This window comes from Platalea leucorodia (assembly GCF_965183815.1).
Source record: "Platalea leucorodia genome assembly, chromosome: 16".
NCBI classification, from domain to species: domain Eukaryota; kingdom Metazoa; phylum Chordata; class Aves; order Pelecaniformes; family Threskiornithidae; genus Platalea; species Platalea leucorodia.
In genome coordinates this window covers 7280317-7308316 of record NC_138838.1, presented here as the reverse complement: position 1 = coordinate 7308316, position 28000 = coordinate 7280317, and the positions used below count along the sequence as shown (strand labels likewise).

The 28000-nt window shown below is 51.8% G+C and overlaps 1 protein-coding gene across 1 annotated transcript; it reads right to left on the bottom strand.

The window, feature by feature from the left end:
* Positions 1 to 139: 139 nt before the first annotated feature.
* On the bottom strand, positions 140 to 27812 carry CPD (carboxypeptidase D; the record flags this gene model as incomplete). Its single annotated transcript, XM_082328347.1, has 21 exons — positions 140 to 3265; positions 3934 to 4033; positions 4349 to 4534; positions 4930 to 5061; positions 5222 to 5286; positions 5382 to 5477; positions 5891 to 6040; positions 6861 to 6996; positions 7280 to 7475; positions 8667 to 8978; positions 9587 to 9756; positions 10355 to 10497; positions 10952 to 11054; positions 11497 to 11606; positions 12797 to 12964; positions 13874 to 14065; positions 14486 to 14853; positions 15459 to 15628; positions 16380 to 16522; positions 24400 to 24647; positions 27133 to 27812. The coding sequence occupies 21 exons, from the start codon at positions 27810 to 27812 to the stop codon at positions 3039 to 3041; spliced, it is 4095 nt and encodes a 1364-aa protein (XP_082184473.1). The 3' UTR covers positions 140 to 3038.
* Between the last annotated feature and the right edge of the window lie 188 nt (positions 27813 to 28000).

Genomic DNA, 28000 nt, shown 5'->3' with positions numbered 1-28000 from the left:
GGCGCCTCGCCCCGGCGGTCCCTATGCGGCGCCGAGCACCGGGCGGGACGGGAGGCCCCGGCCCCGGCGCCCCCCCGGCAGCCCCAAGCCCCCGCTGCCCCTTGCAGGAAGAACGAGACGACCCAGGTGGACATCAAAATAGTTTTATACAGGTTATTGGATCTCGGTATACAGGTAAAAAACAGAGGGCCCGGCTGAGGGCAGAGCCAGGCCTCGCCTCGCGCCGCCCCATCCCGCTTCCAGGAAAAGGCGATTCAAGTCCCTTTTAAAAATGTACATTTGAAGGCACAGTGCACGGACCAACACGCTCCAGGGACAAGCGCCCACGCGGGGACTGGCTCCTTGCCAGAAGCGGCACAGGCGCTCCCGTGGATGGATGGACGGACAGACAGACTGACAGCGAGGGGAGGCCGCTCCTGCCTTCCCAAAACCAGCAACAAACAGCTTACTTGCTGCGGCTCCGAGCATGGAGCGAGAGCCAGGCACCCCACCTGGTCCTGCTGCGTAGAAAAGTCTCACGGGTTTGCAAAACAGCTCAAATCCACTCACCTTAAAAACACGCACCTACTCCAAGCTAATTGCAAAACACACTCTCAGAGGGAAAGGGCCGACTCCTAACGAGACTTATTGCTAGTGGGACAAAGCAAGGCCACCTCAGTCCATTACCTGCTGCCAGAGCAAAGAGAGCCCAAACCGAGCCCTCAGAGCCATTTGCAAACTCAATTTTAATATAAAACCCCAGCTGTGTCTCTTGTGAAAGTTCTCAGAAGCAGGGAAAGTTCAGAGATGAGGCAGGGTTACCCCTATTGCGTGCTAGCGCACTGCAGCCCATTACACGTGGAAAAAGGTCAGGGCCCAGGACCAAACCCCATCCCCTGCGCAGCACCATGAGCTGGGAGCAGGCACAGGGGCGGTCGTGGCTCCTGCAGAGTGGAGGCAACACGAGCAGCTCTTTCACGCCACCGGGATGCAGGACAGGAGCACAGGGAATGCTCAGCCTCACCTCCCTGTGCCCAGCACACCTCCCCAGCCAGATCTTATCACCTGCTTCTGGCACTGTAATTCCCTGTGGAACAGGGAAGAAGGTATACTGGTGTCTAAGGGTTATCTTTGTCCCTCCAGATAGCTGCACAAAATCAGCACACAGCTGCTGAGACGATGAGCATGGCCGCATGGCCACAGGCATGTGGTTCCGGAAGGGCATCTCCCACACGCAGAGGCGAGGAACAGCTCCTTCCCGAGGCGACGTGGCCCAGCAGTCTTCAGTGGGGAAGCCCCTGTGCGGTTCCCCCAGAGGAGACCAGGCCAGAGCCCTGCAGAACAGACCCCACCATACATTTGGGTGCAACCACCCCCCACAGACACCACGTGCAGGTTTCACTAGTGGACCTCCCCAGGCTGCTGGAGAACAGATCAGCTCAGGGCAAACTAGATGCCTAGGATGTTGCTGTGCCAGGCTCCTGTACCCCAGAGCTTGGGTCAGTGGGGCAAGAATTAAAAAAAGAAAGTGAGCAGCAGAAAATAAGTGCCTATTCTAACCCCAGCCCTCTGCCCAGAAAGCACAGAAACATCAGAGATGCATAAAGGCTTTGGAAATCAAACATTTCGGCCATTCTTTCCTTCTGGACACCCCTTCTATTCCCCACAAATCTAATGTGTCCTGGGGATGCAGGCTGCGGCTCCTCTTCCTGCCAAGTGCTACAAAACCAGAATTTGGCTGCTTTTCCCTTCTCTTTCAGCACAGCCGTTCAGCCCTTCCTCACGCCTTGCACCCAGGCCCCCGCAGCAGCAGACACAACTGCAGACACACAAGCAGGTGGAGCTCTTGCTACACTTCAGGGATGCTGTGGTAGAACAGAGCCAAGCCAGCAGGCTAATTTGATGCCTACCATCACCAGAGCTTGATGAGAAGGTGTTTCCAAAGTGCTCTATGGTATTAGGTGGACATTGGCAAATGGTGCAGCTTTTCTTCAAAATTTAAGACTGAAGTTGGGCCATGGATCTCCCACGGCCTCTCCCTGCTGCTCCAATAATGCTCAAATACAAAGCAGTGGTCAGATTTCATTGTTTCCTCCTGAATAGTGGTGGACTTGAGCAAAACTGATCAGGTGGAGTCAGGAACCGATTGCTTTTCTACAGTACCCACCACAATCAGCTTATGCATTTGCTTAGAACAACCTTCAGTTGCTCTTTTGGACACTGTGCTGTTGTAACGCTAACACGAGACCCCAAAGGCCAAGTCTACTACACAAATGAGAAGCAACCAGTGGTGATGGGGATAAAGTTTCTTTCTTCCCCAGAAGTCAGGAACAGCAGTACTGCGGAGCTGGCAAGCAACTGAACTTTTGTCAGAGTTCACTGAAGCTCTGACATTTGCTCCCTTCTCCAGCTCACATCAAGAATGGACGTGATCTCCTCCAGCTTTCAGAATGCCAAGTCACTGCTTGGAACTAGCGACACATTAGAGGTGCTCCACAACCACTGCAGATCACAGCAGGCCACAGCATCTCATGGTGGGGAAAAGCTCCGAGGGAGGAGCTGAGAACCAACAACAGTCTTTTTCCAAGGGCTACTCTGCAGAACGTGGAGTCAAGTGAAGGATCTGGCTTCCCCCGAGCACAGAGTGGAAAACATGAAATCAAAACAGGTAGAGAAACTGCTTTGGAGTGTTGTACCTACAACTCCATGCAGGTCTTGGGGCACTTCCCCACCATCTGCTCACTGTGTTGAGATGCTGGGGAAGTGCTAGGAACTCTGCTGGCCACCCTGTTAAGTTGCCTTTCAAACAACATCATGTGAACCTCCAGATCTTGACCCAAAAATGAAACAAGCCATGTCCTAGGCCCAAACACAGCCTCCAACACCCACTGATTTGCACGTACAGAGGAACAGAGCAAATAGCAGAGGGAAATCGGGAGCTGCCACCCACACCTCTGGAGGACACATCCTGCACGCTAATGTTTCAAAACTGAACCGCAGGGACTGCCCCCTGCCACCGGGTCTGGTCCATGGGAACCTCCTTTCCTGCCCGGGAGGTGTCAGTGTTTGCTGGAGTACAGTGTTTCTTCTTCAGTGTCTGTTTCATCCTGGAATTCATGGCTCAGGAGGGACTTCTTTGAGCCGGTGGACATCATGCGGATTTCATCCTCATAATCATCGTGGTGCTGCCGGAGGCGGTGGAAGCCATCCTTGTGTCTGTTGGACTTAATTGAGCAGACACACCAGATGATACAGGCGGTGAGGACCAGAGCAGACATACTTGCACCTACCAGAAAGACAACATTAAAGTTAATGCCATGTTCCCTCACCCCAGAGACTCATAGGCTTGCCACCATCTCTCTTCCCTTCCACAGTCACAACCACTTTCCTTGCTTCACTGTGACCCTGCTCCTTCCTCCTAGGCCACAGAAAACACGCTATGAAAGAGCGCTGCTCCCAGAGCAGCACTGCACTAGCTTTATTTTCTGTGCTCACAATCTAGGATAGCATCACCGAGCTCCTCTGCAGACCACTGGGTATAAACTCTAGCCTTCCCAGCAGCTGCCACCTTGACAAAAAAAAAAAATCTCCTAATGCTCACCTGGTGCCACACCACTCAAAGGAAACCTTGGGGAAGAAGCAAGACCTCCTAGGTCCCAGCTCTACGCACAAACAGGCTCTCCCCATTCCAGGCATCCCAAAGTCCATTCTGGACCCTTCGGACCCCTGCAAGACTCTCTGCTTCCTCCCTCCCTCCCATCTGCCAGCCCAGCATCACCAGATCCAAGTGTTGTTGGACCAGTTTGCAAGGACAAGCACACGTTCAGAAGAGAAAGCAGGAGATGGCTTAAGTCCACAGGCTACTTTTCCAGTTCAGTGAAAAGAAGTGTCATTGTCAGCATGAACCGGTACGGAAAACAAAGCTCAAAGCTTTGATCAAAAGTGTCACTTTACCTGCAACAGTTACAACCAGCTCCCTTGGCAGACCAAATATCCTGTTTTCCGCATCAAATACAATGAACACAGAGCTGGGTGCATCATGACGTACGAAGACCTGCAGAAAGACACGAGAGCTCAGACTGTCTCAAGCTTGCACCTCTGTTAGGTGTCCAGACGAGAGAGGTACCGGCTGACCAGGGCAGGACCAGGCAGATGCCAAAGACAAGGGCAATGGAAAGAAAAGCTACTGCCCAAAACAGCCCTGCTGTGCTGGGAACTTCTTCTCCATCCATTATATCAAGGCAGAAAACAGCTACCCAGGGCACATAATCAGCAGCTAAACACAGCCAACCAGGCAGAGCCCGAAGAGGGGATGCCTTTGTACGACAGGGAGCAGGGGGAAAGATCTCCAATACAGACGCTCACATACCTTGACGTGTTTCTGCTGGTACCCGTCGGCTATCGCATTGATGTTATGCAAACCTGGAGCCAACAGCACATGGAAATAGCCACCTTCTTTAGTATAGACCCGCAAACCCTCATTAAGAACAATGGTAGCTTTAGAAATTGCCTTGCCACTCTTGTCTTGGACAAACCCATGGACTCCCTTATGAACCTGAAATAAAGCATTTCAAACACTTCACGTTCAGATCCAAGCATATGGCACATTTGTAACTGAAATAGGATCTAATCCTCCCCTCAAAAGACAGCCCATTCTCCATCCCCGACCCTTATAATCAATAAAAGTGCACAGTACTGCAAGGACTGCTCAGCCCACCATGAGGCAAAACAGCACAGATGTTTAACTCTCATGTCAACACATTTCCTGATCACTTGATGCCTCTGTTCAATCCATTCCTCATGCAGTCTAAATTTTGACCGTCTGTAATTACATAGCCCCAATAAAACCACAAAGACTCTCCCTACTGCTCTCTTCCCCCCCTCCTCCTCCCCCCCCAGCCCACTACCTTCGCTCCTTGCCAGAATTCCCTCCCACGGACGGCGGCTCACCTCCACGAGCATGCTGAGGAGAGATTTCCTGTGGTCTGCCCACAGGCCGGGAAGCTGCCCCGCGCTCGGGAAGTAACAGCAGCCGGTATAGACAGTGATCTCAGGACAATGACCAAACATAACGCTGAAATCCTGCAAAAACCAAAACCACAGTTACAACAAAATAGATGGTATTTAAAAAGCTTTGCAAAGTGCAGCTGGAAGTGGGGAAGTTTTGCCCAGACATCAGAACAAATACGCTTTTTAATGCTTGTTTAGCAGAGATGGAAAGCCTTGTGCCGCGATGAAGTACCTTCATACTTCCCAAGTGACTGTGCCATTCAGAGCCACGGATCACACCGCCGGGAATATTCTCATCTGTGAGAGCAAGAACACGGCTGTCAGACAGATTTGCTACTAGCAGAGTCTAGCACAAGCTGATCGGGGGGGTTAAAGGAGTCAACCAAACATACCTGACTTATTTGGACAGCCTGGCTGGCCCAGATGCATCAGCGGATGGTTGTTTGCGTATAGAGATGCCAAATGCTTCAGTGTTTCTTTGTTCTCCACTACGAAGAGAAAAGTGAGACTTTGAGAGTGCAACTCCTATTCACTGGAGGGGCAGATTCCCATTCTAACCCCACGATCCTGTATGGATCGTGACACACGTTTCAGGGGCATTCTAGATTCCCTCTGAGGGGTGGTATCAAAAGCAGACTTTATACTGGCTTTGGCAGAGGAAAGGTTGAAATACTGCTGTAGGAACAGAAGCGGTAAGTGTTCTGATCCCTAGCTGAATCCTGTGAGGTTTTATAGCTTTACTTAACAGACCGTCAACTCCACGTATGAAGGGCTGAACACAAAAGGAAGCTACAGAACACAACCAGCGTGAGAAGCTCTTACACCATGCGGTCACGCGAACTCCTGCAGAGACAGCCCGAGGGTAACTATGCGCGCAAGGCCCCGGAGGAGTCAGTCATACCTGTCTGCGCCGGCTTATCGTATGGGTAAGTGACAAGCAGAGATCCTCCATCTAGCGCAACAGAGAGGCTGAAATCCTGCTTCAGTATCAAGTTCTCTATGATGGCTTTGGTCTCAGGCTCTCGTGTCCCTGCATACCAGGAGTAATTGCCTGTAAATCAGAACAACAAATAGAAAAGGGAAGCGACAACAGTTTCCTCTGCTATTGTTTATATCTGAAATTAAGTCTGCTGCATGTATTAAAAGGTGTTTGTTAGATCTCAGCAGATGCACCTGACATCAAGTTAAGCAGCCAGTCCGCACTACCCATGGGGGGAATTAATCTGCAAAGCTAAACAAATGGGACACATCACTATTTCCCCAAGCTATTTACTTTTGTGATGCAGAAGGTATTTCGTGTGTGTTTGCCCACCTCAATGTCACTGAAGTGACATTTTCTTAAGAAAGCATTTGGGATGATCCCGGCCAAACCTGGCCAGAGAGAACACTTCACCCCCAGAAGGGTGGGCACAGCACCGATACAGTGCTATGGATACAGCAAGCAGTTGCACGGAAGCCAGAAATGCATGAAAAAAGGAGGCTGTTTCCAGGAAGCATGAACAGAGGGCTTTTTTTTTTTTTTTTCTTTTTTTCTTTTTTTCCCCCCCAGAAATGGGGGTTTGAAAGAAATCATTTAACAGGAAAAATACATCGGTGTTGTCTGACCTCTGGACTATTCCTAAAGAACTCTGCTTTGTCTTTTCCTTGCAAACAAGGGACTGCAAATTACCATCTGTAAGGGGGATCCAAGCTTTGGAAGCTTCCCAGCAGCTGTGCTGCCTGGGCTCCAGGGCAGGAGGGCTGCTCTCTTTACAAGTAGACCCTATAACCCAACGGCTACACCCAACCCTAGAGCAGCTAGCAGGAGACTTCTACAGCAGCCTGCATTTCTACAGGGACACTACACATCAGTTTGCTTTAGTTTGCTTTACTTGTGAAGTCTGTGTCCAGATCTCTCCCGTGAGCATTAGTCTGGCCTATCTTCGATGTGCAGCCCCTCTCCTGCGCTATCTCACGTCCGTCTGGATTCAGGGAAGGAACGATCACAATCCGTGTTCGGTCAATCAGCTGAATAAAAGGAGGAGAAACAGTACATAAAGTGCAATTAGTAGGGTTCATTCTCTGTACAATCTCATTCGTCTGGATCTCATCCTAGGAACTGCTGCTTATATTGACATCAGCAGTCGGAGGTTCCCACTGGTCCCGTGGATTTCACAACACCCCCCCATTATGTGTGGGATCGCTGCACCCCACAAGCCACTGGTAACAAGACAAGCGTCTCCCAGCGAGCACTGTCTTCTCAGGATATAACTGGAGGGCTCCAAGATGGTCCCTTGCGTTGGCTTCTCACCTTTGTAACAGCAGCGTTCTTCTTGTAGTTCATGCAAAGAAATTCTGCCAATGCCAGGAGCAGCTCTGTACCAACGGGAGCGTTTCCATGAATACCAGCAACAAAGCGGATCTTTGGCTCCTCAGGCTCGGACTGGTTGGGCTTGTTGGAGATTTCGAGGGACCAGATCTGACGGAACTCGACGCTCTGACCCAAACTGCCAAGAGATGAGAAACCAGAGCGTCAGCTCAGGAAGAGAGCTGCACCCCTAGCCTGGCCTTATGGAGAAATCCCGGTGTGGAAAGGAACTGCTGCCTACCTCCATGAGGAGGCTGCAAAGACGTGTGACACACAAACCACAACCACATCATCAGAGATTGGCAGCACACTGAACCAAATTCACGGTGAACATCAGCTCCATATATCTCTATATAGCCTAAAACATCACCATGTGGAACTGCTAAATGGCTCTGGGCTTCCAATGTTGGTTTGTTGGTTTTTTTCCCCCCCCTCCCTTCAGAGCCGGATACATCTGGACATCAAAGTCATTTATTAAAGCACCCAGTTTAGAGGACAAAAGCAGGCCTATTTCCAGTAATGCAGAAGTTGTTGCCACAGTCATGCCATTAAGTTAGCAAACTGAATGCAAGCAAAGCAGGGAGCACAACCGGGGCTGATGCAACTGGACAGACAATAGAGGCTACAGATCAGAAAAGCAGCTTTGGCACCAGCGGGGACAGCACATGAGCATGTTGTGCCTGGTAACAACAAGCAAATGAGGTCCTGGGACAAAGAGATTTGTGCTTTCTAAAGCTGACGGAGGGTAAGCGCTACAGGTCACAAAGGAAAGCAGAGGACTGCAGACAGCTGGTCTCCTGCAGGAGGGCAGAGACCTTGGCTCAGGGCAAGGTAACTCAAACATGTCTCGCACTATTGAATTAAAATCTGAAGGCAGACAATCAAAAAAGGCCATTTGAGATTTATAAGTCAAATTTGATCATTTTTGCTGGGGACTCTTCAGCAGGGTGGGTGTCAGAAAGGATTTGGAAAAAGGAGGAAACAGAGAGCATGGAACAGAGGTATTTGCAGAAACTTGGGATATCAGTGCTGGGAATATCGCCAGTCCCAGGCACCCCTGGGGAACTGACAGCACCCCAAGTTTAAGTCAATAAAATGATGTCTCAGGAAAAAGCACATGGATGCATCTGTGAGTCCCTGCAGCCAGTGCTCTGCCGCCATGCCCCTACGTGTGGGGCTCCCTTGAACTCAGGGACCACAGGGAAGGGAAGGGAAGAGGAGGAACGAGCTCCCCATCTCTGCACTGCCTTCATGGCTCGTCGTTTCACTACTTCCCTACCACGGGCTGCTGCTCAGGGAGGAGCTGAGCACTGCTGCTTTGAGTTTTCACCTGGTGAGATTTGTGATGTGCGGGTAGTTCAGATAGAGGCCTCGGAGGAACTCGGAGAGGTCCTTGTAAGGACGGTATCGATAAGGAGAGACATCCCCCGAGGAGGTAAGCAGGAGGCGCTCCAGGCCATTCTCAGCAGACAGATCTTTGATCAGGGTCTCAAACTCCTTCTCGTTGGGGTCGCTGGTGTCTGGGGTGTTCAGGACCGGCATCTTCCCCTCCTCCACTTTGATGTCTGTCCGTGAAAGAGTGAAGTTCACCTGCACCCCACCTTTGCTGCCAACGTCCACCATTTTAGTGACCGGATCATACCTGCGAGGGAAGAGAAGGCACAAGGAAACGTCAGGGGTTCAAGGCCTCACACAACAAGCCACCCCCCTTCCTGACTAGACACTCACATGGGACGGCTACTGCTCCCCAGTCAAAAGTGAGAAGCATAAAAAGAAAAAAAAAAAAAAAAAGAGCAAGAACATTTCAAAGGGACTTGGGAATGGCAGGAGGACAGGGAGCAGCTCAGGGCCCAACACAGCGCTGAGCTGCTTTTAGCTCAGGTGTTGCAGGGTTACATGGCAGACTGGCAGGACAACAAGTCAGGCTGCTTTAACCCAGAGTTTTTGGCAGCTGTTGAAATGATGAATTCATTTCTATGGGCAGCTGCCTGAAACAGAATTTCCCCTAAAGACACTACGTTATCAACTCCTTCCCCATACCACCTCCAAACAAGGGAAGATTTGGACTGTACACCACAACAGGTGAGCGGTCTTTGACATCAGGGTAGCATCACATTGCTAACTCTGCACAGGCCAGAGGGCAGGGGAAACACCCATGCCTACATCTGCTGTAGGCAGAGGCGATAGGACTGCTCCTGACTGGGAAGTCAGGAATGCAGCTGTTTGTTCCTTGTGCCATGCCTCACTCACCCTCGGGCAGATGCTGTGATTTTGTACGTCCCCTGGACCAAGAGGCGCCAGTACTCTCCATCCTTGTAGGTGGTCACCGGGTGGTTGATGTCGGCAACGCTGATGGTGGCATTGAGAATGCCCCTCCCATCCATAGCATCCAGCACAAATCCCGAGACGCCACGGTGAACCTGAGTACAGACCCAGAGCCCTGCTGAGTGCCAGCCCTTGCTCTGCCTCCCACCCCACACATCGCTCTGGGATCACTGACACCCAGATCCCCCCAGCTCCCAGCCCAGGAGGTTCAGCATTCCCAGAGGAGCAACATGTTCCAAAAGGGTTCAGGTTAGACTTGCCAGCAGCTGGCACAGACAAAGATCACCTGATGAGTACAATGAGCAATTGCTTGGCTCAGGGTGCCACCACAGCCCTCTTTGCTCCACACCTTTGTTTGCGTGCCCTGGGTGCGCAGCACTACCACCAGCCCTGACTCAGATGGGAACAGCACATAAAGGCCACCCCAGCCTAGGGAAAACCAAGGTAGTGGTAAATAAAAAGCCCACACCTGCATTGCTTGGCTGCTGTTCCCATACAGATTTTTGGTATGTTGAGAAGGAGGGGAGAGGAGTCCAGACATGTTCTGATGGGGATGATTTCTGTGGAACAGGTAGCCAGTCTGGCCAGGAAGCAGCATTTGCTTCAGCCCACAGATTAGCCTGTTCATTCTGGCACATCTAAGGCAAACCTCAGAGGCAGCTCACACAACTGCTTGGGGTCAAAGCGTCTCACCTGTTTCATGAACTGGAGGAGAGAGCGGCGGTTCTGCTCCCAGTATTTTGGCAGCTCCTCAGCTTTTGGATATTTCACGCAGCCCAACTCAATGGTCACTTCAAAGCAGTTTGTATGTAAGTAATTCCAGTCTTGCATCCCACCTACAACAGGAATGTAAAAAACGTTTTGACAAGGTCTCCTGAAGGCAATTGTATTACAGCTCAAAAAAAAAAAAAAAAAAAAAAATCGGATAGTAGAGAAAGATGAAGTACAAACTAGAGCACGCATTTTATAGCTGAAGAGATTCAAGCTTCAAAGGGATGCCAAAATAGCAGACAAATAACCATCTTTCTTGTAAATACCTTTCATGCTAATATACTGCTGTAAAATTTTATGAAACTATTTTGCTAATAGCCAGAAAAACTACACTATAAATTCCTTCCCTCAGGTATAACTTTATCTGGGTACCTTATTTAAGGAGTTATAAAAGAAACCCGAGTCCCAGTAATCTGGGCTGACCGATGCAGAGTTTGTGACTGATCAGACTAAATTCTTTAAGCTGCACATGCATTAACTTGGAGAAAAACAGTGCAAGAAATTTAAGGTCTACTTTACCTGGAACGTTGTACCACTGAGCCCCGTTAGTGATGCCATGCGGGAAGTACTCGGTGGGGTACATATCCTTACAAGGGCTTCCCTGATACATCTTTGTATTTTCCTAAAAAAAAAACAAGATGCGACATGTGAAGCTGAGTCTCTGCACTCTACAGCCCCTGGCACTTTTGCTCTAACACTGGTCACACACTTGGGCTTACCAAACACAGAGGTTCATGCAGGCACAAACAGACTGCACCCACACCCAGCCACAGCCCATCGACATCCTTGCTCTCCTCCCAGCCCGTGTTTTCAGCATTTTCTGCCACCCTTCAGTGCATACGGCCCCCACGCCTGCACAGAGCGCTCCTCCTACGGTGTCTGCAGGCAGAACACGCTGGGCATCTGCTCACAGAACGAGAGCTTCCCGCAGGACCCTTCTGCTGTGCCTGCAACGCCAGGCGCCCGCAGTACCTGCGCCCTCCTCTACCAGCCACTCAGGAGGCTCCCGACAGCATCAGGAGTTAACCCAGCAGGATGCGCCTGTTTTCCCGTTAGAGCTTTACCTTGGAGTAGGAAAGCGCCAGCTGCTGAAACACAGCATCGTCTGGGGATTTACTGTATATGGCTATTCCTTGTTCATCATCATCAAAGGGGTAATTAACCACCAGAGAACCTGCAGGGGAAACAAGCTTTGACTCGTACTTGCACGCTTTCCAAGTGATCCCTCAGCCTAATAGGGGAAGTTTTTCTTTTTCTCCAAAGAGTGCCAAGTCTTCTGCTTCTCAAGACTTGGCATTAAACAAAGCATTAAGCCCAGCGGCTAGAAGAGACAGCAAAAGCACAGGAATAGATAAGACCACACCCAGTTGGGAAGGTAAACCCAAGCCAGGACACATCAAAGGTTTGGCTCTTATATGCAGGAGGGATGAGCACAACCTCCTAATAATCACTTTCGCAGAGGGCAGAAAGCAAGGGGAGGAATTTCCCAGAACACGCACAGTGCCCTTGGCCCAACTGCTGTAGTTTTTCAGCCTTCTGGAGTTTATTGCAAGCACCATCAGATCGTAACATCTTTGGCTGACTGAAGCTTTCCCTAAGCAAGTTGTACTAATAGCACCATGGAACCCCAGCCACCACCGCTGCTGGAGAACTGCCAGCTCCCTCGTACCCACACACGGCACTGCTGCGCTACAAAATTAAACATGCTAGCACAAAGCAACCACCTGCAAGTTACCACAGCTATAAGCCAGCAGACAAACTGTCTAGGGAATAAGCTGTATTACAGAGACTTAATTTAGATCACTCAAAAAGATAATTAAATTACAGCAAATTTCATAGTTCCGCCATGCAATTCAAGGCAGGGAACCCTCAGGATTATATCTCGTCCCCTTCATTTTATAAATACTATGAAGCCTCCAACAGCCACAGCACTATATCACATTCCCAGACCCAGCTGCTGACAAGAGTCCATTCCCATCTCCCAACAGGCAATGAGCCAGCTACTCCCCAGCGCATGTGCTCCCTTCAGAGGAGTGGTTGCAATCCTCCCAGCAGCCTCTTCAGCTACAAATGTGCTTGGGGACACAGTTTTCACCCTCTGTTTCCAGCTCCTGATCCATCTTCCAGCAGCACAAACAAAAGGTTGGGTTTACTCTTTGTTTGGGCAGGCCCTTTGGAAATGGCCTTACCCCTGCTGCAGGAACCTGGCTGCCTTCGCTCCTGCCATTTCACAGCAATGCCAAGGGGAGAGAGCTCTCTGCAAGAGCTCCTCGGTTCATGCCTAGAACACCGTGGAGATATCCCCGCAAACTCCCGTCCCTTGGACCTCAGTGCAAAGGAAGGAGCTCGCTTTGGCTGCCATACCTCCGTGCAGGTTTGCTGAGAGCACAAATGGGTAAGTCTTTAACCAGGTCATGACAGCAAGAGTTTCTGGCTGCGGAGGGTCTGCCACACGGAAGAACTGATCTGGGAAGTTTCGGTTCAGGTCGTAGTTGTTGCTGTTGTTTCTGCCAACGGTACCTCCTCTGTCTCCTGAAAATTAAACACAAGTACAAGCTTGCACCCTACGCAAGTTCCCACTTCAGTGCAGAGGCTTCATCCTCTTAACTACAGAGCTCACGACTATCAGTTAATGGAAGACAGCAGAGAGCACGACAGTGCTGGCTTCCTACACTCCAGCGCGAGGGGATACCCGCGCTCTCCTCCAGCGGCAGCCCTGCTCTGTGCGCAGAGGTGTCCGAGGGCCCTTTCAGCAGGGGTTCGCACAGGCCGTCAGTGCCAGCCAGACCACGGCTAGCAGAAAGGCAGCAAACCATGAACAATCCCAGCAGCCGGATGTCACGACTGCAGAAACCTCAGCGCTCACCTTCTCAAACCAGCCGGACAAGTTCTTTGTTAAACCCAAGCAGAGCTCTGCTTCCAGAAAATTGTTCTGGACAGACTTTGTTCTGCCAATCTGCAAGAGCCACACAGTTTTAATGACTTCTCTGAGGGATGTTTTTGCCAATTTCAACATCACAATAAAAGTCTATATTATCCTTGGACGAGTGCTCTGCAGACAGCCTGGCTCCCACATCACATGTTACTAAGAGCATGGACCAAAGCACAGCAAGTGAGCTGTGTCAAAGGAATGTCTTTTTTTAAAATAAGCCTTGGGATATCCACAAACCATAAGAGGACCCAAACAGGGGCAGCATATAGCACTGCTGAAGCGTAAGAGCTCTCCCCAACAGCTTTGAGCATCAGTCGACCGCCCACATCCTGCAGCGCGGGCTCTGCCCACCCATCCCACAGCACACACCAAGGCCCTCTCCAGCCTCCCTGTGCGGAGAGCACTTCTGCTCCAGCAAGGCTTCCAGATTTCTGAGAGGTACCATGAACCCAAAGGCTTATTCTCAGAGCTAGAAACCCCCCCAGATGTTTCAGCGCAGACAGCACTACCTTCCTGGGACTTCTCATAGCCATCAGGGTTCATGGACGGCATGATGTGGATCCGTGTGCTCCGGACCAGGTCAGTCACTTCAGGATCTGTGCCGAAGTTCTTGCAGAGGTACTCGATCAGGTTCAGGAGAAGCTCTCGCCCCACAACTTCATTCCCATGCATGTTACCGATGTATTTGAACTCTGGCTCACCTGCATACACATGGCCACACCAAAGAGACAATTATAACCACTACACTAAAGCTTGGAGACATCTCACCACCCAGAGCATTGCTCTCCCAGGCCTTTCTGCAGGGCTGGAGGGCATTTACCTAAAATTTACCCTTCTGCTCCCACAACACCGAAAAGGACGAACATTGTTTCAGGGAAGCCCCTTGGTCCTTCTGTCCCCAGAGCTCCATGACCAGTGTAGATGTCCCCAGCAATGCTCTTTAACACACTAGTGCCACCCACTGCACCTGGTCTTTTTAGAAAGGATACTGCAAGGAGCAGCTCAGTCTCTCTTCAGACAGGTGCCGGCTCTACACTTCTTCTCCCTCTGCCCACAGTCTCCCAATGCAAAGCGTCTGTCACTTGCATTTGTGCCTCGCTAAAAAAGATTTCCCACCTTACCTGCTTCATGGATGCCAGGGTTGTCCGAGATCTCCATTACATAGAGCTCCCGCAGCTCCACCGACTTGCCCACAGAGTAGAGTCGGGTTATGTTGGGGTACTCATTGGCGTACCGCCGCAGGAAGATCTCCATGTCTGAAAAGTGATGGTGGCGGAAGTCCACGGGTTGGATGGGTTGATGGAGAGAAGTTGGGCTTGGGGCCTCTGCCTGCACGGGGGTGGGGGTGATGGTAGAGACAGGAGCAGGCGTTGCTGTGAACTGCGTGACGTTAAGAGCTGGTGGCATTACAGTTGGCTGCAAGGAGAAATCCACTTCTGTTGCAGCTCCCTCCTTCACCTCGATGTTCTCTTTGGTCACTGGTGTGTAACTGAAAAAACCAGCACGCTTCAGCAAGGAGGCTCTGCAGAACAGAGGCCAAACCCCCATGCAGCCTCTCCACCACTCCAGCCTACTCCTCCCAGCCCAAACGCGCTGGGATGTTAACGACTATGTGAGAGATTCACCAGCGAACAAGCTGACGGGACTCATCCCACTGCCACCAGACCAAACTACGCTGCTGTCCTTGCTGTGTCACAGGCACGAGTCCCTGTTTACAGACTCCCCGGGAAGAAGCTGCAGGCGTATCACAGGGCTAGCCTAGGGGCGAGCTACACGTTTACACCCAGACCTGAGACAACACAAACTCTTACTGGCATGACCCTACTCCACTTTCTCCCTTTGCCCAGAAAGTAAGATGCAGGTTGATACAAGCAACCAAACAAAGGTGACAGAAGTGCTGTGCACGGAGCAGCACCCTGCTGCAGTGGGGCACGGGGCGAACAAACACAGCTGCAGCTCTAAGGTGGAGTCCTTTACTCCTGCAGCTTCCAGCCAAGCCCCTTAAATACACAACAAGATGCTTTGGGGGAAGGAATCAAGTGAAGGAACATGAGCAGTTGGCAGTGTGGACGCAGGCTGCCACGGAGACATTACCCCATTACAACTGCGGTCACGTTGTAGATCCCAGGCACAAGCAGTCGGTGGTAATCACCACATTTGCCCGCTGTGATGTTATGAGCAATACCAGCAACAACAATGGTCGCGTTCTCCAGGCCAGCTCTAGTGACTGCATCCCTGACAAAGCCTTTCACACCAATGTGGACCTGAGGAAAACAATGCAAAAGCCTGGCTGAAGACAGGCAACATCAGGAGAACCGTGTCCTCCCCCAGCAATACCTCCCTGCCCTTCCCCAAAGGCAGCAGAGCAGGACAGCTGCCAGGCAAAGACGCACAAGGGCCCATGATTCAGACAGCGCTTGGCCAGATGGCAAGGACAGGAATTGCAGCATGCACCGGGAAGGCAGCAAGATCTCAGAACTGATCCTCCCTAAAAATCCTCTATTTCCTTGACATGGGCACACAATATGAACATAGCAGGGTTACAGGCCATACTGAAAGACAAAATGCAGTTGCTTTCCTTCCCAGCCTAAACTGTCGCCTACTCAACTCATACAGGGGCATCTGGAGACAGCCTGGCAGAGGCCTCTGCAAGCCAAGGTCTCAGCAGTATTGGTGCTTTTGAACATCACTGGAGGTTCATGGCACTGAGGCCATACAGGTACTCTGCATTACTTAGCAAGAACTGCACTGATCGGTCCCTCTGTTTAACACCGAACCCCACAAGGGCCCTCCGAGCTGAGCTCTGCTATCGTGGAGGATGTGGGAACTGTGGCAGAACCACAGAGATACACAGCAGCTTCGTAACCACCAACCTCTGCACAGCAGCTGCAGCAGTTGTGTTACCGCACACAGCGAACGAAGCCACAAGAGCAACTGAACACGGTGCTCTCGGCCCACCACGGACACGCGGGTTTCACAGCCGCGGCCCCTGCACCCTGTCCCAGCCCGCACTACCTTTTCAATGAAAGCAAGGAGAGAGTCCCGGTTGTTCTCCCACTCCTGCTGAAGCTCGGAGGTCGGCGGATATTTGCAGCAGGACAGCTCCAACGTGATCTCAAAGCAGTCGGCCCACACGTAGTTGTAATCCTGCATCCCACCTGAGAAAACGAGGCAGAGACATGTCCCAGGAGCAAAGCACAGACATCCCGCCACGGGATGCACATTTTTCCCTGTCCTTCAGCCCCCCACAGCATCTCACCATGATGCTGTCCTAGCTCCAGAGTGAACAACCTGAGGAGAAAAGTCAGATCAGATCATGGTGAGAGCCGGCGCTGGGGAAGACAGAGCTCTGTTTCTCCCAGTAACCGGCACACTGGGCCATTCAAATCAGCCACGGACAGTTCAAAGATGACAGTCCCTTCGGTCTCACTGCTCTGCCAGCTGAACTCAGCGGCACAGCACTTGGAAATTCATATGGGTTCATTTCACCGTGAAGACATTTTCCAGACACTACAAATCCTGGAGGCCAGGGCAGGCACACCAGAGGCTGAACATTACTGCTGCCAAGCCCTTCGCTGTGTGCTCCGAGCCACCTTTAGATTTGTGAAGTTTTCCTGCAAGAGACATTACTCTGCCCAAAATGAGCATCAGGCCTCTGATACAAAAGGACACACCAGACTACCAACCTGGGAGGTGGCAGCTCGAACCTGCACGTCGAAAGTCTCAAGAACCACACAGCTGTTCTCCCAAGAAAATCTTAGCAAAACTCTAGATGAGACAAGAGCAATGCTGCCCCTTCTCTACTTCCTCAGGCTGCTCTTTTCCTCCAACTCCTTATCTGAAGGTCTCCATTTACTTGATATTTAGAGCAGCCCTAGCAGAAAGTCTGACAATATCTCACATGGTGACAGCATGCAGTGAACTACAGCAAGTACGAGCCACCTTCAGGAAACTCTCCTCTTGACCTGGGAGGACAGCGACACCTCCCTCCCTGCTGAGGACTCCTGTGACCCCACAACAGCCCGGTCCTGCAAGACAACAGGACACAGACTTGTCCACCGGGGAAACTCCAACTGGGAAACTCGCTCTTTTCCCTGAGCCCTGCAGCCAAGTCACCAGCCTCCTCCTACATTTCCTCTTTAAGTCAGCAGTCTCAACTAATTTAAGGATGTTGCAGCACCTGGGGACAGCTTGCTAGCGCAGCGCTAAACCAGCTAAACCTCCATGAGCACCAGAAAACAGGACTGCACAGCGCTGTTTCCCAGTCTTAAGCTCATCTCGCTATTCTCACCCTTCAGAGAAACCACAGGCACTGCTAGGAAACAAAAAGGTCACCTTCTTCCAGCAAGTGTCCTGACCCCATTTGCTGAAGTTTACGTCCAACCCTCAGCAAGCAAACCTGTTTGTCAAACCGGAATGAATCATACACCAGCAGGACTCGAGGTCTGCAGGCATCACCACTCACAATCTGGAGCTCAGACTTCAGCATGCTGCTGAAGACTGCAAATATTCAGCCCTCTAAACGTTCATGGGAGTCTTCAATAGTAAAAAGGACATTCCAAAACCACCACAAGTCTGTGAAACAGGTTTCAGAGTCACCCTGACGAATCCCACCACATGACTGTAGCCAGGTGTCGTAGCCACGAGAGGCTCGTTCCCACCACCACCATTCAATCGGGCAGTTGTGTCAGTATGGAAAACACACCATACCAAGTTTTATGCATACTGATGGTATCTTCTGGGTTACACAACCTTACACAGTTACAGTCCGGGCAGATTGGCATGCCAGGGCCTCGGCCACCACTGCCCAGACGGCTCCATCCCAACCTGCGCAGCAGCGCCTGGGACCACGCAGCCCGGAGACCTCTGCGCACCGACTGAGCACCTCCCACCGCTGTCAGCTGGACACAGCGGCCCAGGCAATGGGTCTCTTCTGGATGAGTTGAGGAAGTCAAACTGGCTCTCAGAAGCCCACCTGCCATGGAACAGCTATACCTTTGCTCTGCAGGAGGCAGATGCAAACTTCAGGAAGAAGGAAAGCAGAAGACAGCTTGTGGCACGTGGCCCCAGCCTGCAGGGCCCCAGCAGGCAAGTCTGTAAGAAATGCATACTTTGTACTCCCATCCTTTGCTTTGCCCACCGAAGTGCTACCTTAGTGCTATGCTAAAAAACCTCACTTGCTTTGTCTGAGCAGTCTCCTAATCTTTCACAAGCAAGGGACCCTCCGGGGTGCTGGCCAATTAACCGGCCAGAACGGATCAATACCACGATGCAAATGCACTACCTGGCATTTGCAGAGGCTGCGTTAATGCACGGCCAGGAAAAGCTATCGGCAGCACTTTACCAAGCAGAGGAGTCTTATAATAAATGTGGTGGCTGTGAGCATTCACTGTCCCAAAAGGTCAGGGACCGCTGCTCTGAATTCAACAGCCCCACCACACTCGGGTAACGCAGAGATGGACTGACAGCATAAAGCAGGATTCAGAAGAACAGACCCCTGGGAAGAGGTGCGGGACGGTGCTACATCAAAGACATCCCAGTTCCTCTCAATTCTTCTGGGAGCCTGCTGCTAAGGGAACATGAAAATTTTATTGTAACAAATCACACGTCACTTCCAGCCAGAAGGAGAGCGTTGCAGCTTGTGCACGGGCCGAGATCAAAACAAAAAAGAGGCTTTTCTGTCCAGCACAAGGGGCCAAAAAGTGTTTCAGGACTTTAAAACTCTCAAACCCAGTTCAACAGGTCAGACGAACAAGGCCTGCGAATCTGATACATGCTCACTTCGATTCAGCTCCCGTTACCAGGCTCAGAAAAGTAACCCACAGCGGGCTGCTCTCTCGCCAGTAAACACCATGCAGAACGAAACAATTTGCCAGCCTATAACCATCTGTTCATAGCAGGACGCTAATGCATTTGAAAACATCCATACGTAAACCAGAGCCATTATGAAGCATATTTAGTGCTTCATCTGCCATTCAAGCAAATTTAGGACAGATGCTCACCCATAATAGAGCAGCAACAGACTAAATTAGAGCTTGCTACATCAATTTCAGTGAAACTGTCTCTTCGAGAAAGTAGTCCATTGCATGCTTGAAAATTTGGATTGTAGCTGCTGCACATATTTGGCCTTCACATGGCCCCATTGCAGAGCAGGACGCTTATTTTTACAGCATATGGAATGATGTATTTTTCCATATACCATCTGCACAGCCTCTCCTGGCTACGCAGAAGATCTGGAGGCGTAAAGAGAGACCTGTACGCAGCCTACCACTAGCAGAGCACTACATTCAAGCAGCAGAGCAGAGAAAGCACACCCAAGACAGAGGACTGTCAGACTACAGTGCTTCTACTCTACCTATCTGTTTGGGTAGCATCTGGGATAACTTGCCGGATTTATTCCAGCATTTTTTGATCACAGGGTGTCTTTTAGCCCACACTGTGTAAAGCTTCAGCCTCCCAATGAAGCATCATACCTATTTTACCGGTGAGGAAAGCAAAGCAAAAGTGAGCAGCTTACAGTCACAGCAAGTCAGTCCCTGGCTGGCAGTAGGTCACAAAAATGCTCAGAACAAACCTCTCTCCTGCTCTGTCCCACTCCCAGAGCGTCAGGACTGCACTTCAGGCAAGGATCCCAGTCCTCCTGCAGCACGAGCGCTGCAGCGTTCCCTCCGACAAGCCTGCCTCTGCTCCCTGCCAAGCTCCACGCCAGGCAGGCAAGCAGGAGAATGCAGCTCTCTAGAGTCAAGCCTGGGGATCCAGATACCATAAATACACCACGTGCCCGGAGAAGCCTTCCAGGCCAGCCAGGAAGGACTCTATTTTCAAACTGCACTACGCAGAAATGTCCCTAATTCCAGCTCTTGCTGGAGCAGACATGAGGAGATGAGAGACCTGCAGCTAAGTCAAAGCAGAGAAATGGTCCTGTCTGCTCTGCAGAGAGAGCAGATGGCACAAAGCAAGCTAGAGACGTGATTAAATACGTGGCACAAGCAGGTTACTCTGCGGACAGAACTGACTGTCTCCTAGCACGAGACTGGGTGAGCACCAGCAGCAGCATCGAACAGGCAAAGGAATGTTTTGGTCCATTAGTCCGAAATCATTAAAACTCACAGGAGGTGAGGTTTCAGCCTCCACCTCCAGCAGCTGCACCACACGGCCCAGAGCAGCACAGCCCTGCAGCCTTCCCGGGGCTCCCTCAAAGAGGAAGGCAGAGTCTTCCCAAGAGCTGCACCACCACAGCACTGCCCAGCCGCTCACGGCAGATGTGAAGAGAGGCATCAGACCCTCGAACCATCAAGCCAATACTTTTCTCAAGAAGAAAGAAAAATTTGGAATAAGAATTTTATGAAAGCACAAACACATAAGGGCAGCTAATTGTGCATATCCCGGAAAGACACGGCTGAAAACTTGTACCAGAGCTCACACTGCGCAACCGCCTTCTGCTGTGCCCAGGAAACAGAGGCCACCACAGCGATGCCATGAGCACCCACCGTTCTCAGCACTCATTTTAATTGTTCTGAGTTTGATGCCACTAAAAGCTGTTCAGAAGCTCAGTGTGGCTAGTAACCACAGTCAAAACAACCTAGTAAGCACACAGATAACCTAAATCCACTTTCAACCCAAGAAGTGCCTTCCGGTTGACACTGAAAACACCTCAAACACTCGGGTATCAGAGAGTCAAACTAGCAGGGAAAATAACTTTTAGGAAGGGACTGCAAATAAAAAGACCTTCCAAGGCTGCCCACAAAACACCCTATTGAAAGTTACGTTGAATTCAGTTTCTGAACCAGGCTCTTTACAAAACAACTGCAAGCATGTCCTTCCCACAGATAAAACTTAAACAGTTTCTTAACTGCTTTCCAAGCATCACCTGGACCATACACCAGCCCAGACTTGCATGTATTTTCTTAATCTGAACCAGCCACTTGGTGGTTAAAACCCCCAGAGGTTAAAAAGGAAGGAAGAGTAAGAGCATGTACAACAGAAATAGCCTCTAGAAAGCGACCCCGTCACAGACGTGCTTATCTAAAGCAGCTGGAATGCAGAAGCCAAATTCAGCCGTCTGGCTGAGAGCCATCTTTCTCTGTGTACACTTGACCTTAACAATTACTCCGATGGTTTATACTTGCCACCTTGGTTTGACACACATAAAAGGTTGTTTGTGAACTCAAATGAAAGTTAATGGGGTCTGGCACCAGTATAAACCTGAACTGGTAACTCTGGGACAATGGATTCCGTAGCAGTTGATTTTCCAGTATGTTTGATTCCACATGATAAAACGTGGCAGGAAAATTTCCACCTGTTGAGACATTATGTTCTCATTTCTTTGTTTTTCCTGGCTTTAGTTCACTTGGAGCCTGCAGCCTCTCCTGGCACAACCTGATCTGCAGGCCACAAGCGCGTGCCCCGCACCGTTGGCAGAACCACGTGCTCTGGTTGTATCTAGAGCTCAGCCCAGCCCAGGGAGCTCCCGCAGGGTATTAGGATTTCCCCAGCCTCATTTTACCACACATTTAAATTCTGCAATCACTGGGAAAGGCCTCCTGGTCTGAGTAGAGCCTCAGCAGTCCTTGGCACAGAGCTGAGGGAGTCGGATGACTCAATACAGCCACCGTGGTGGTTTTGCCACTTCTCTCACACGCTGCACACAACTGACGCCCCTTTGCCTGCTCTTCATCTATCACTAAAAATAAATGTTAACATCTAAAACCCCGAAGGGACACAGTAACTTCACAGAACATCAAAATGAACGTGCACTGGCCTCTGCGGGATCTGTTAGTTCACCCGTGCTCTTCCCTGGATCTCAGCTCCCGTGGGTTAAACTTCACATGAACTCCTCAGTCTGGGAGGCGCTCCGAGGGCTGCCATCACCCTCCATGTGTGCATCTTCGACAGCAACGAGACGTAAATTACTGCTTAGGGGAGAAACCGCACAGGTCTGCCAGCCTCAGCGATGCTCTATTCTGAGAGGTAGTGTCAGTGCACCCGTCCTATAATCTCTGCCCACGAATTGCCTACAGCCATCAGCGCTGAGCCCAAGATTGTGGCTTGTCACAGTGAAAGGGTTTGTTTCCACAGAGGCTGGAGGCTGTTGGATGGAGTATAAACCACAGCGATCGCAGCACGGAGTAAACTGGTCTTCAGTTCACACCTTGTCATTCGCTGTGAAAGGAAAGTAGGTGAAACCTCTGCTCTGCTCACTGACAAGGCAAAGGCAGCCTGAAAGACTCGCACCCAGTGCCACAGCCACGAGCCAGGTGTCCCACATCCTAGCAGGCGGATGAAGAAGTTAACGCTGCAGTGAAAAATGCTGCTCACTGGGGGCAGGGGAACCCAGGCCCAAAGCTCTGGAACCACCCTCCCTTCAGAGCACACCCATCCTGCTTCATTACAAGGTCAGAAAACGTTAGAGCTGCAGCTAACAAACCTCCCGACCGAGATGTTTGTCGATAACGACCGCCACCAGAACAAGGCAGCACAGATCATCCAGGATATCCTGTTCCCTCATAAGCAAATTCACCAGATTACACAAACCTTCCTCCTGCTGGACTTTTCACAGCAGCAGTGAACCTTGAGCCAGCAAACACCAGCGCTGGTGTGCTCAACAGGGCGGAGGGAAGGAGAGAGCTGCTAGAGAAAGAGGTAAAACCGCATCTTATTTGAACACGACATCTTATTTGACCAGTGAAATCCTGGGGAATGATTCAGCCACTCCTGCAATCAAGACTTCCTCTTCCAGCAGAGGTGATGTGTTCAGGCCCAGTACTGGATCCCTCTCCCTCCTTCCCAAGCAAGGTGGGTGCAGGGTTAAGATCGGAGTCAGCTCTGAAGCCCGTGTTTTGGAAACACACCATCTTACTAGAATTTGTTAAGCTGTAAGCTCTGACGGATAAACAACATTTGATGTCACTGCTTGCTCAGCACTCCTGCCATCCATCATCCCTCAGCCCTAGCGTAAGGGAAAGCAGAGCAGTCCGGGCACAGCAAAGCAACGCGACTTCTTCAGAGCATTTATGCAAGGTTTTTGTTGTGTCCTTGCCACAGAAGTTTCTGCACCATCTGGCGAGGCCATGGTTGTACAACATCCGCTGAGGGGGCAATGACGTAACTTCTTCTAATGACACAGCCAAGATTTCTCTTCCCAACAGCCCACAGAGCCTTTTCCACGAGAGCATTTTGTCACATAAACTGTCCCTTAAATCCCATTTTCAGCAAAACCAACGCACCCAGAGCAGCTCACAGCATGGCTGAGCCAGGCCAGCCACCTCCACACAAGCAGAGTGGTGGCACCAGGGGGTAATTTGCTTATTTTTAGATCACCTCCCAGTGCAGCTGCCTAATGGAGGGAACAGGAGCTCTCCAAGAAGCCCCAGCAGACCGAATTTTGGATCCCTTCTAGATCCCATCACATTGGTGGACGAGAACAGGCCGTGCTGGTTGTCACCCCCTGCCCAGGTCTAACAGCAGAGCAGTTCATAGAAAAGCTCCCTACCCCGCTTCCAGCGAGAGCAGCTAGCTTAGCTCAGACCATGCATTTACATCATTTTACATAGTTTTACAGCAGGCTATTCTATAATCATTTACAAAATTACAAGTTTGGAGGTTAAAAAAACCTCACAGAATACTGGCATCGGTTTAATACCTTTAACAATAGCTTCCGCTTTCCTGTATCAAAATTTAGTAACCACCTGGAGACCCAGTGACAGCTCGTTTGGCAAATGAAGCCTCACACATGCAGGATAACTCTCCAGCACCTCACAGGGTCAGGAAGAACCCTCCAGTTTGCTGTGATCTCTTCCCTATGAACATCTCCCAAGCTGCGATTCATCAAGCACTTACTGGTGTGCCTGTGATGCCACTTTCCTTCATTTCAAGCTGCTAGTACACATTCAAAGCTAAAAATACTTCACCCTTTCCTCTGTGATAATCACCACTGGTTTGGATGTCAGTTCTCAGTGGGAGCAGGAAACTATTTCTATAAGACAGTCTGTTAGGTGACCTAGCAGAGTTGGAGCGATTCACCAGCACGGCTTACCTTCTACATCGTACCACTGGGCACCATTTGTGATACCATCTTGGAAGGTCTCTCCCTCCTCGCCAGGGCAATTGGGTTTGCCGGTTCTCATTATAGGGTGATGTGATGCGTAAGCTTTTGCCAAATATTTGAACACTTCGTCATCAGCTGATTTACTGTAGACTCCTGTGGGCTTATGCGTGGGAGAGTCATCATAGGGATAGCTTGCAACCACTGAGCCACCGTGAAGATTGCCAGAAAGCAGAAACCTGGGGTTGGGAAGGATGAAAAGAAGAAAAGAAAGAGTCATACTGGAACAATTTCAACAGGAAGCTGGCTACAGCTGCCCAACCAGTTATTCTGCTGCCTTCCCACCCAAACCATGTTCTCAGGAGCCTCCAAACTCTATTTGGGATCAACCAGGCAAACCATGCCCGCTGGACGAGCTGCCCAGCAGTAACGCCGCTTTGGAAGAGGAAGCGATCAGCCCCTGCTCCATCAGCCCTGTGCAGGGAGAACTCCTGCGGAGCTGCAGCTACACCACGGTTACGTTAACAGATACGCACTCGTCCGACACCGAGTCAGCTACTGTTGGAAAAAAAGATACACTGCCCTGGGGACGTATCCCCTCCTGTAACGCCAGCCTCCAACACAGCCAGCAGGGCTGTCAGAGGGTCTGAACAGCACCCAAGCGTGAACACGCTGGGGAAGTCAGCAGATTTTTGCGATAAACCAACTCTCAGGACTGGGTTATTCACTCCCCAAACTGACATCTGGCATTACTGGAGGTGAAACAAGTTTCTTGCTTCGGCCTAAGATAGAGTCCTCAAACCCTGTAACAGACAAGCAGTGCCCCGCACGTAAAGCAACGTACACAGCTCTTCGTCAAGCCTTGGTACGTACAACAGAATTGATTTTCATAAATAAAATCTGGATATGTGACAGGGCTGTTAAAATCCCAGGTCAGAAATTACAGCACAGCGTGCCCTATATCGCACTTTAATTTGATCACAGGCAGCATAAGCATTTCAATGAATCCCAAACGTAATTGTCTCTGCTCTTCCTCTTCCCACCGCATACAGCATTGAGGGGAAAAAGAGCTCTCCTTCTCATTCGGTCAAATGGGATTTAGTTTCTGAGCAGAGGTAACGTGACCAATACCTTTGCCTTGCTTAAAATAGCGCACATGAATTGCATTACACCCATTATCGCTTTTTTTTTTTAATCAAACAGTTCTGTTTACCCATTCATTTTTCTATCAGTGATTATGTTCGTCTAAAATTGTACCAGCATTAACTGGTGCTGCCAGGCAGAGGGATGCACAAAGCACCGCGTTACTCCTGTTTCACCCTGGCTTACATGCAAATCCCACCTCGAACACTTGCAAAAAAATAAAAAGCCCAAGGTATTTGCAAAATGATATTAAGAATGTGCATGAGTTTCCCTAATGACTAAATCTGGAGGAATTTTGGTGCGAAGTGCTGCATCAGAGCTGTCCTAAAGGACCCTTAGGACAAGCAAATTCATGAATGCAGTTCATGAAATTCCTCTAGAGCAATAATTCCCACGGACACCACCATCCACCAAGTTTTAACAGAGATAGTTCTTCCAAGCAAAGTTTGTTCCCTAAAACTGAGCAAACATTACAGGATGCCGAACGTTGCGTGTCTTGGTTGGGCCCAACCAGCAGCCCTACAGCGCACCGCGGCCGTTGGCCATCCCGTCCGTTTCTCTCTCCATCCCCATTTCGGGAAGAGCGCTGCAGTTTCAGTGTGTTGCTCATATCTGATCAGACTTTGCATTCCGGCTTTCTCTGCACAACTTCACACGCTTGGTTGTGCTGACCTTAATAGCTTGGGCCTTCTAGTTTTCTAAAGAATACACAGCAAGCGAAGAGACATGCCTGGGGCTTTCTGTGGCTGCCCAGGGCCCCGAACTGGAGCTGGGACTCACAGTGGGGATTCACCATCTCCCCTGCTGGGCTGCCCCACTCCGGGCACGGCAGCTTCTCACCATTCACCCCCTTGGTTCAGGTGAGAGCCTAACGGGTCAGCGTGGGCAGTTAAGGCTCAGTCCTGCATGCTTTGACAGGCCAGATGGGGAAGGGGGCCGCAGGAGCAGGGCCTGTATTTGGAAATGCCGCTGCAAAGAGCGTTATTGCTAAATCCACAGAATTTTCCATGAAACACAAAGATGGGGGGAAGCCATGTTCAACACAACTCTCCGTTAACATCTTTGTACACAGACCATTTACATGCTTAACCCCAAATATTTTAAGCGTCCCACAGCTCATGGTGAAAGTGTTATCGGCTCCAAGAGCAGGACCTACGGACAAGCTCAAGACAAGGAGAAGTTTCCAGCTGCGGGCTCCTGGAGAAGGGAGACACGCAGGTGGCCGGGAGCGCCCGGCGGCGTGCAGGGCGCGGGCTGTGCCCAGCGCGGCTCCTCAGCAGGTGCGCGGCCAGCCGCAGCCACCGACCCGCTCTCCCGCACACGCTGCCCGGCGTGCGGGGTCGCCCGGCCGCTGGGTGCAGGATTGGCCCCGGCTGCGGCCCAGCGCAGGAGGCCGGCTGGGGAGAAACAGGTGGGAAATGGCTTTTTTTTTTCCCTCCCCCCCAAGCCCTGCTGGGAAGCCCTGGGAAAGGCTGCAAGCGGGCTGAGGCCCGCGGGGAGCGGAGCCGAGGGTCCCCCGTTCCCCGGAGCGGGGCCCGGGCTGGAGGGGACGGGGCGGTGGCCGGGCCGGGCCGCACTCACTTGTTGCGGCGCATCCAGGCGATGAGGGCTCGCACCTCGGGGACGGGCTCCAGGTCGGGCTCGGCGGCCCCGAACTGGTCGGGGAAGCTGCGGTTGAGGTCGCGGCCGCGGCCGTTCTCCCGGCCGCCCTCCGCGCCGCCGCCGCAGTCGCCCTCGCGGGCGCGCTCGAAGCCGTCGGGGTTGAGGCTGGGCAGCAGGTAGAGGTCGGTGGTGTTGAGCAGGCGGCCGATGCGCTCCTCGCCGCCGGCCCAGCCCCGCACCAGCTCCTGGGCCAGGCGGAGCAGCAGCGGCCGCGCCAGCGGCTCGTCCCCGTGCATGTTCCCCACCAGCTTCACCTGCGGCCGGCCGGGCAGGGCCGCGCCGCCGGGCTCCTCGCCGGCCCGCTCCGGCCCCAGCCCCGCCGTCAGGCGCAGCACCCACAGCGGCCGCCCCTCCACCGAGTCGCCGATGCTGAAGAGCCGCGCCAGGCCCGGGGGGGCCGCGGCGGCCAGCGCCCGCAGCGCCTCGCCCAGCTCGGCCGAGTGCAGGTACCGCAGCGTCTCGCCGGGCGCCGCCGCCTCCGCCTTCTTGATGTGGGCGGCGCGGGCCGGGCCCAGCGGCGGCAGCAGCAGCAGCGCGCAGAGGAGCGGCGGCAGCGGCAGCCCCCGCCGCCGGCCGAGCCCCCGCGCCGCGCTCGCCATGGCCCCGCCGCACGCCCGGCCTCGCCGCTCCGCCGAGCCGCCGGGCAGCGGGAGGGGACGGCGGCGCCCGCCCCGCCCGCGGGCGGACGCCCCTTCCGCCGCCCGCCAATGAGCGACGGCCGGGTGGGAGGAGCCGCTAGGGCGAGGCGGCGAGGGACCAATGAGAGGCGGCTGGGAGCGCTGCGTCA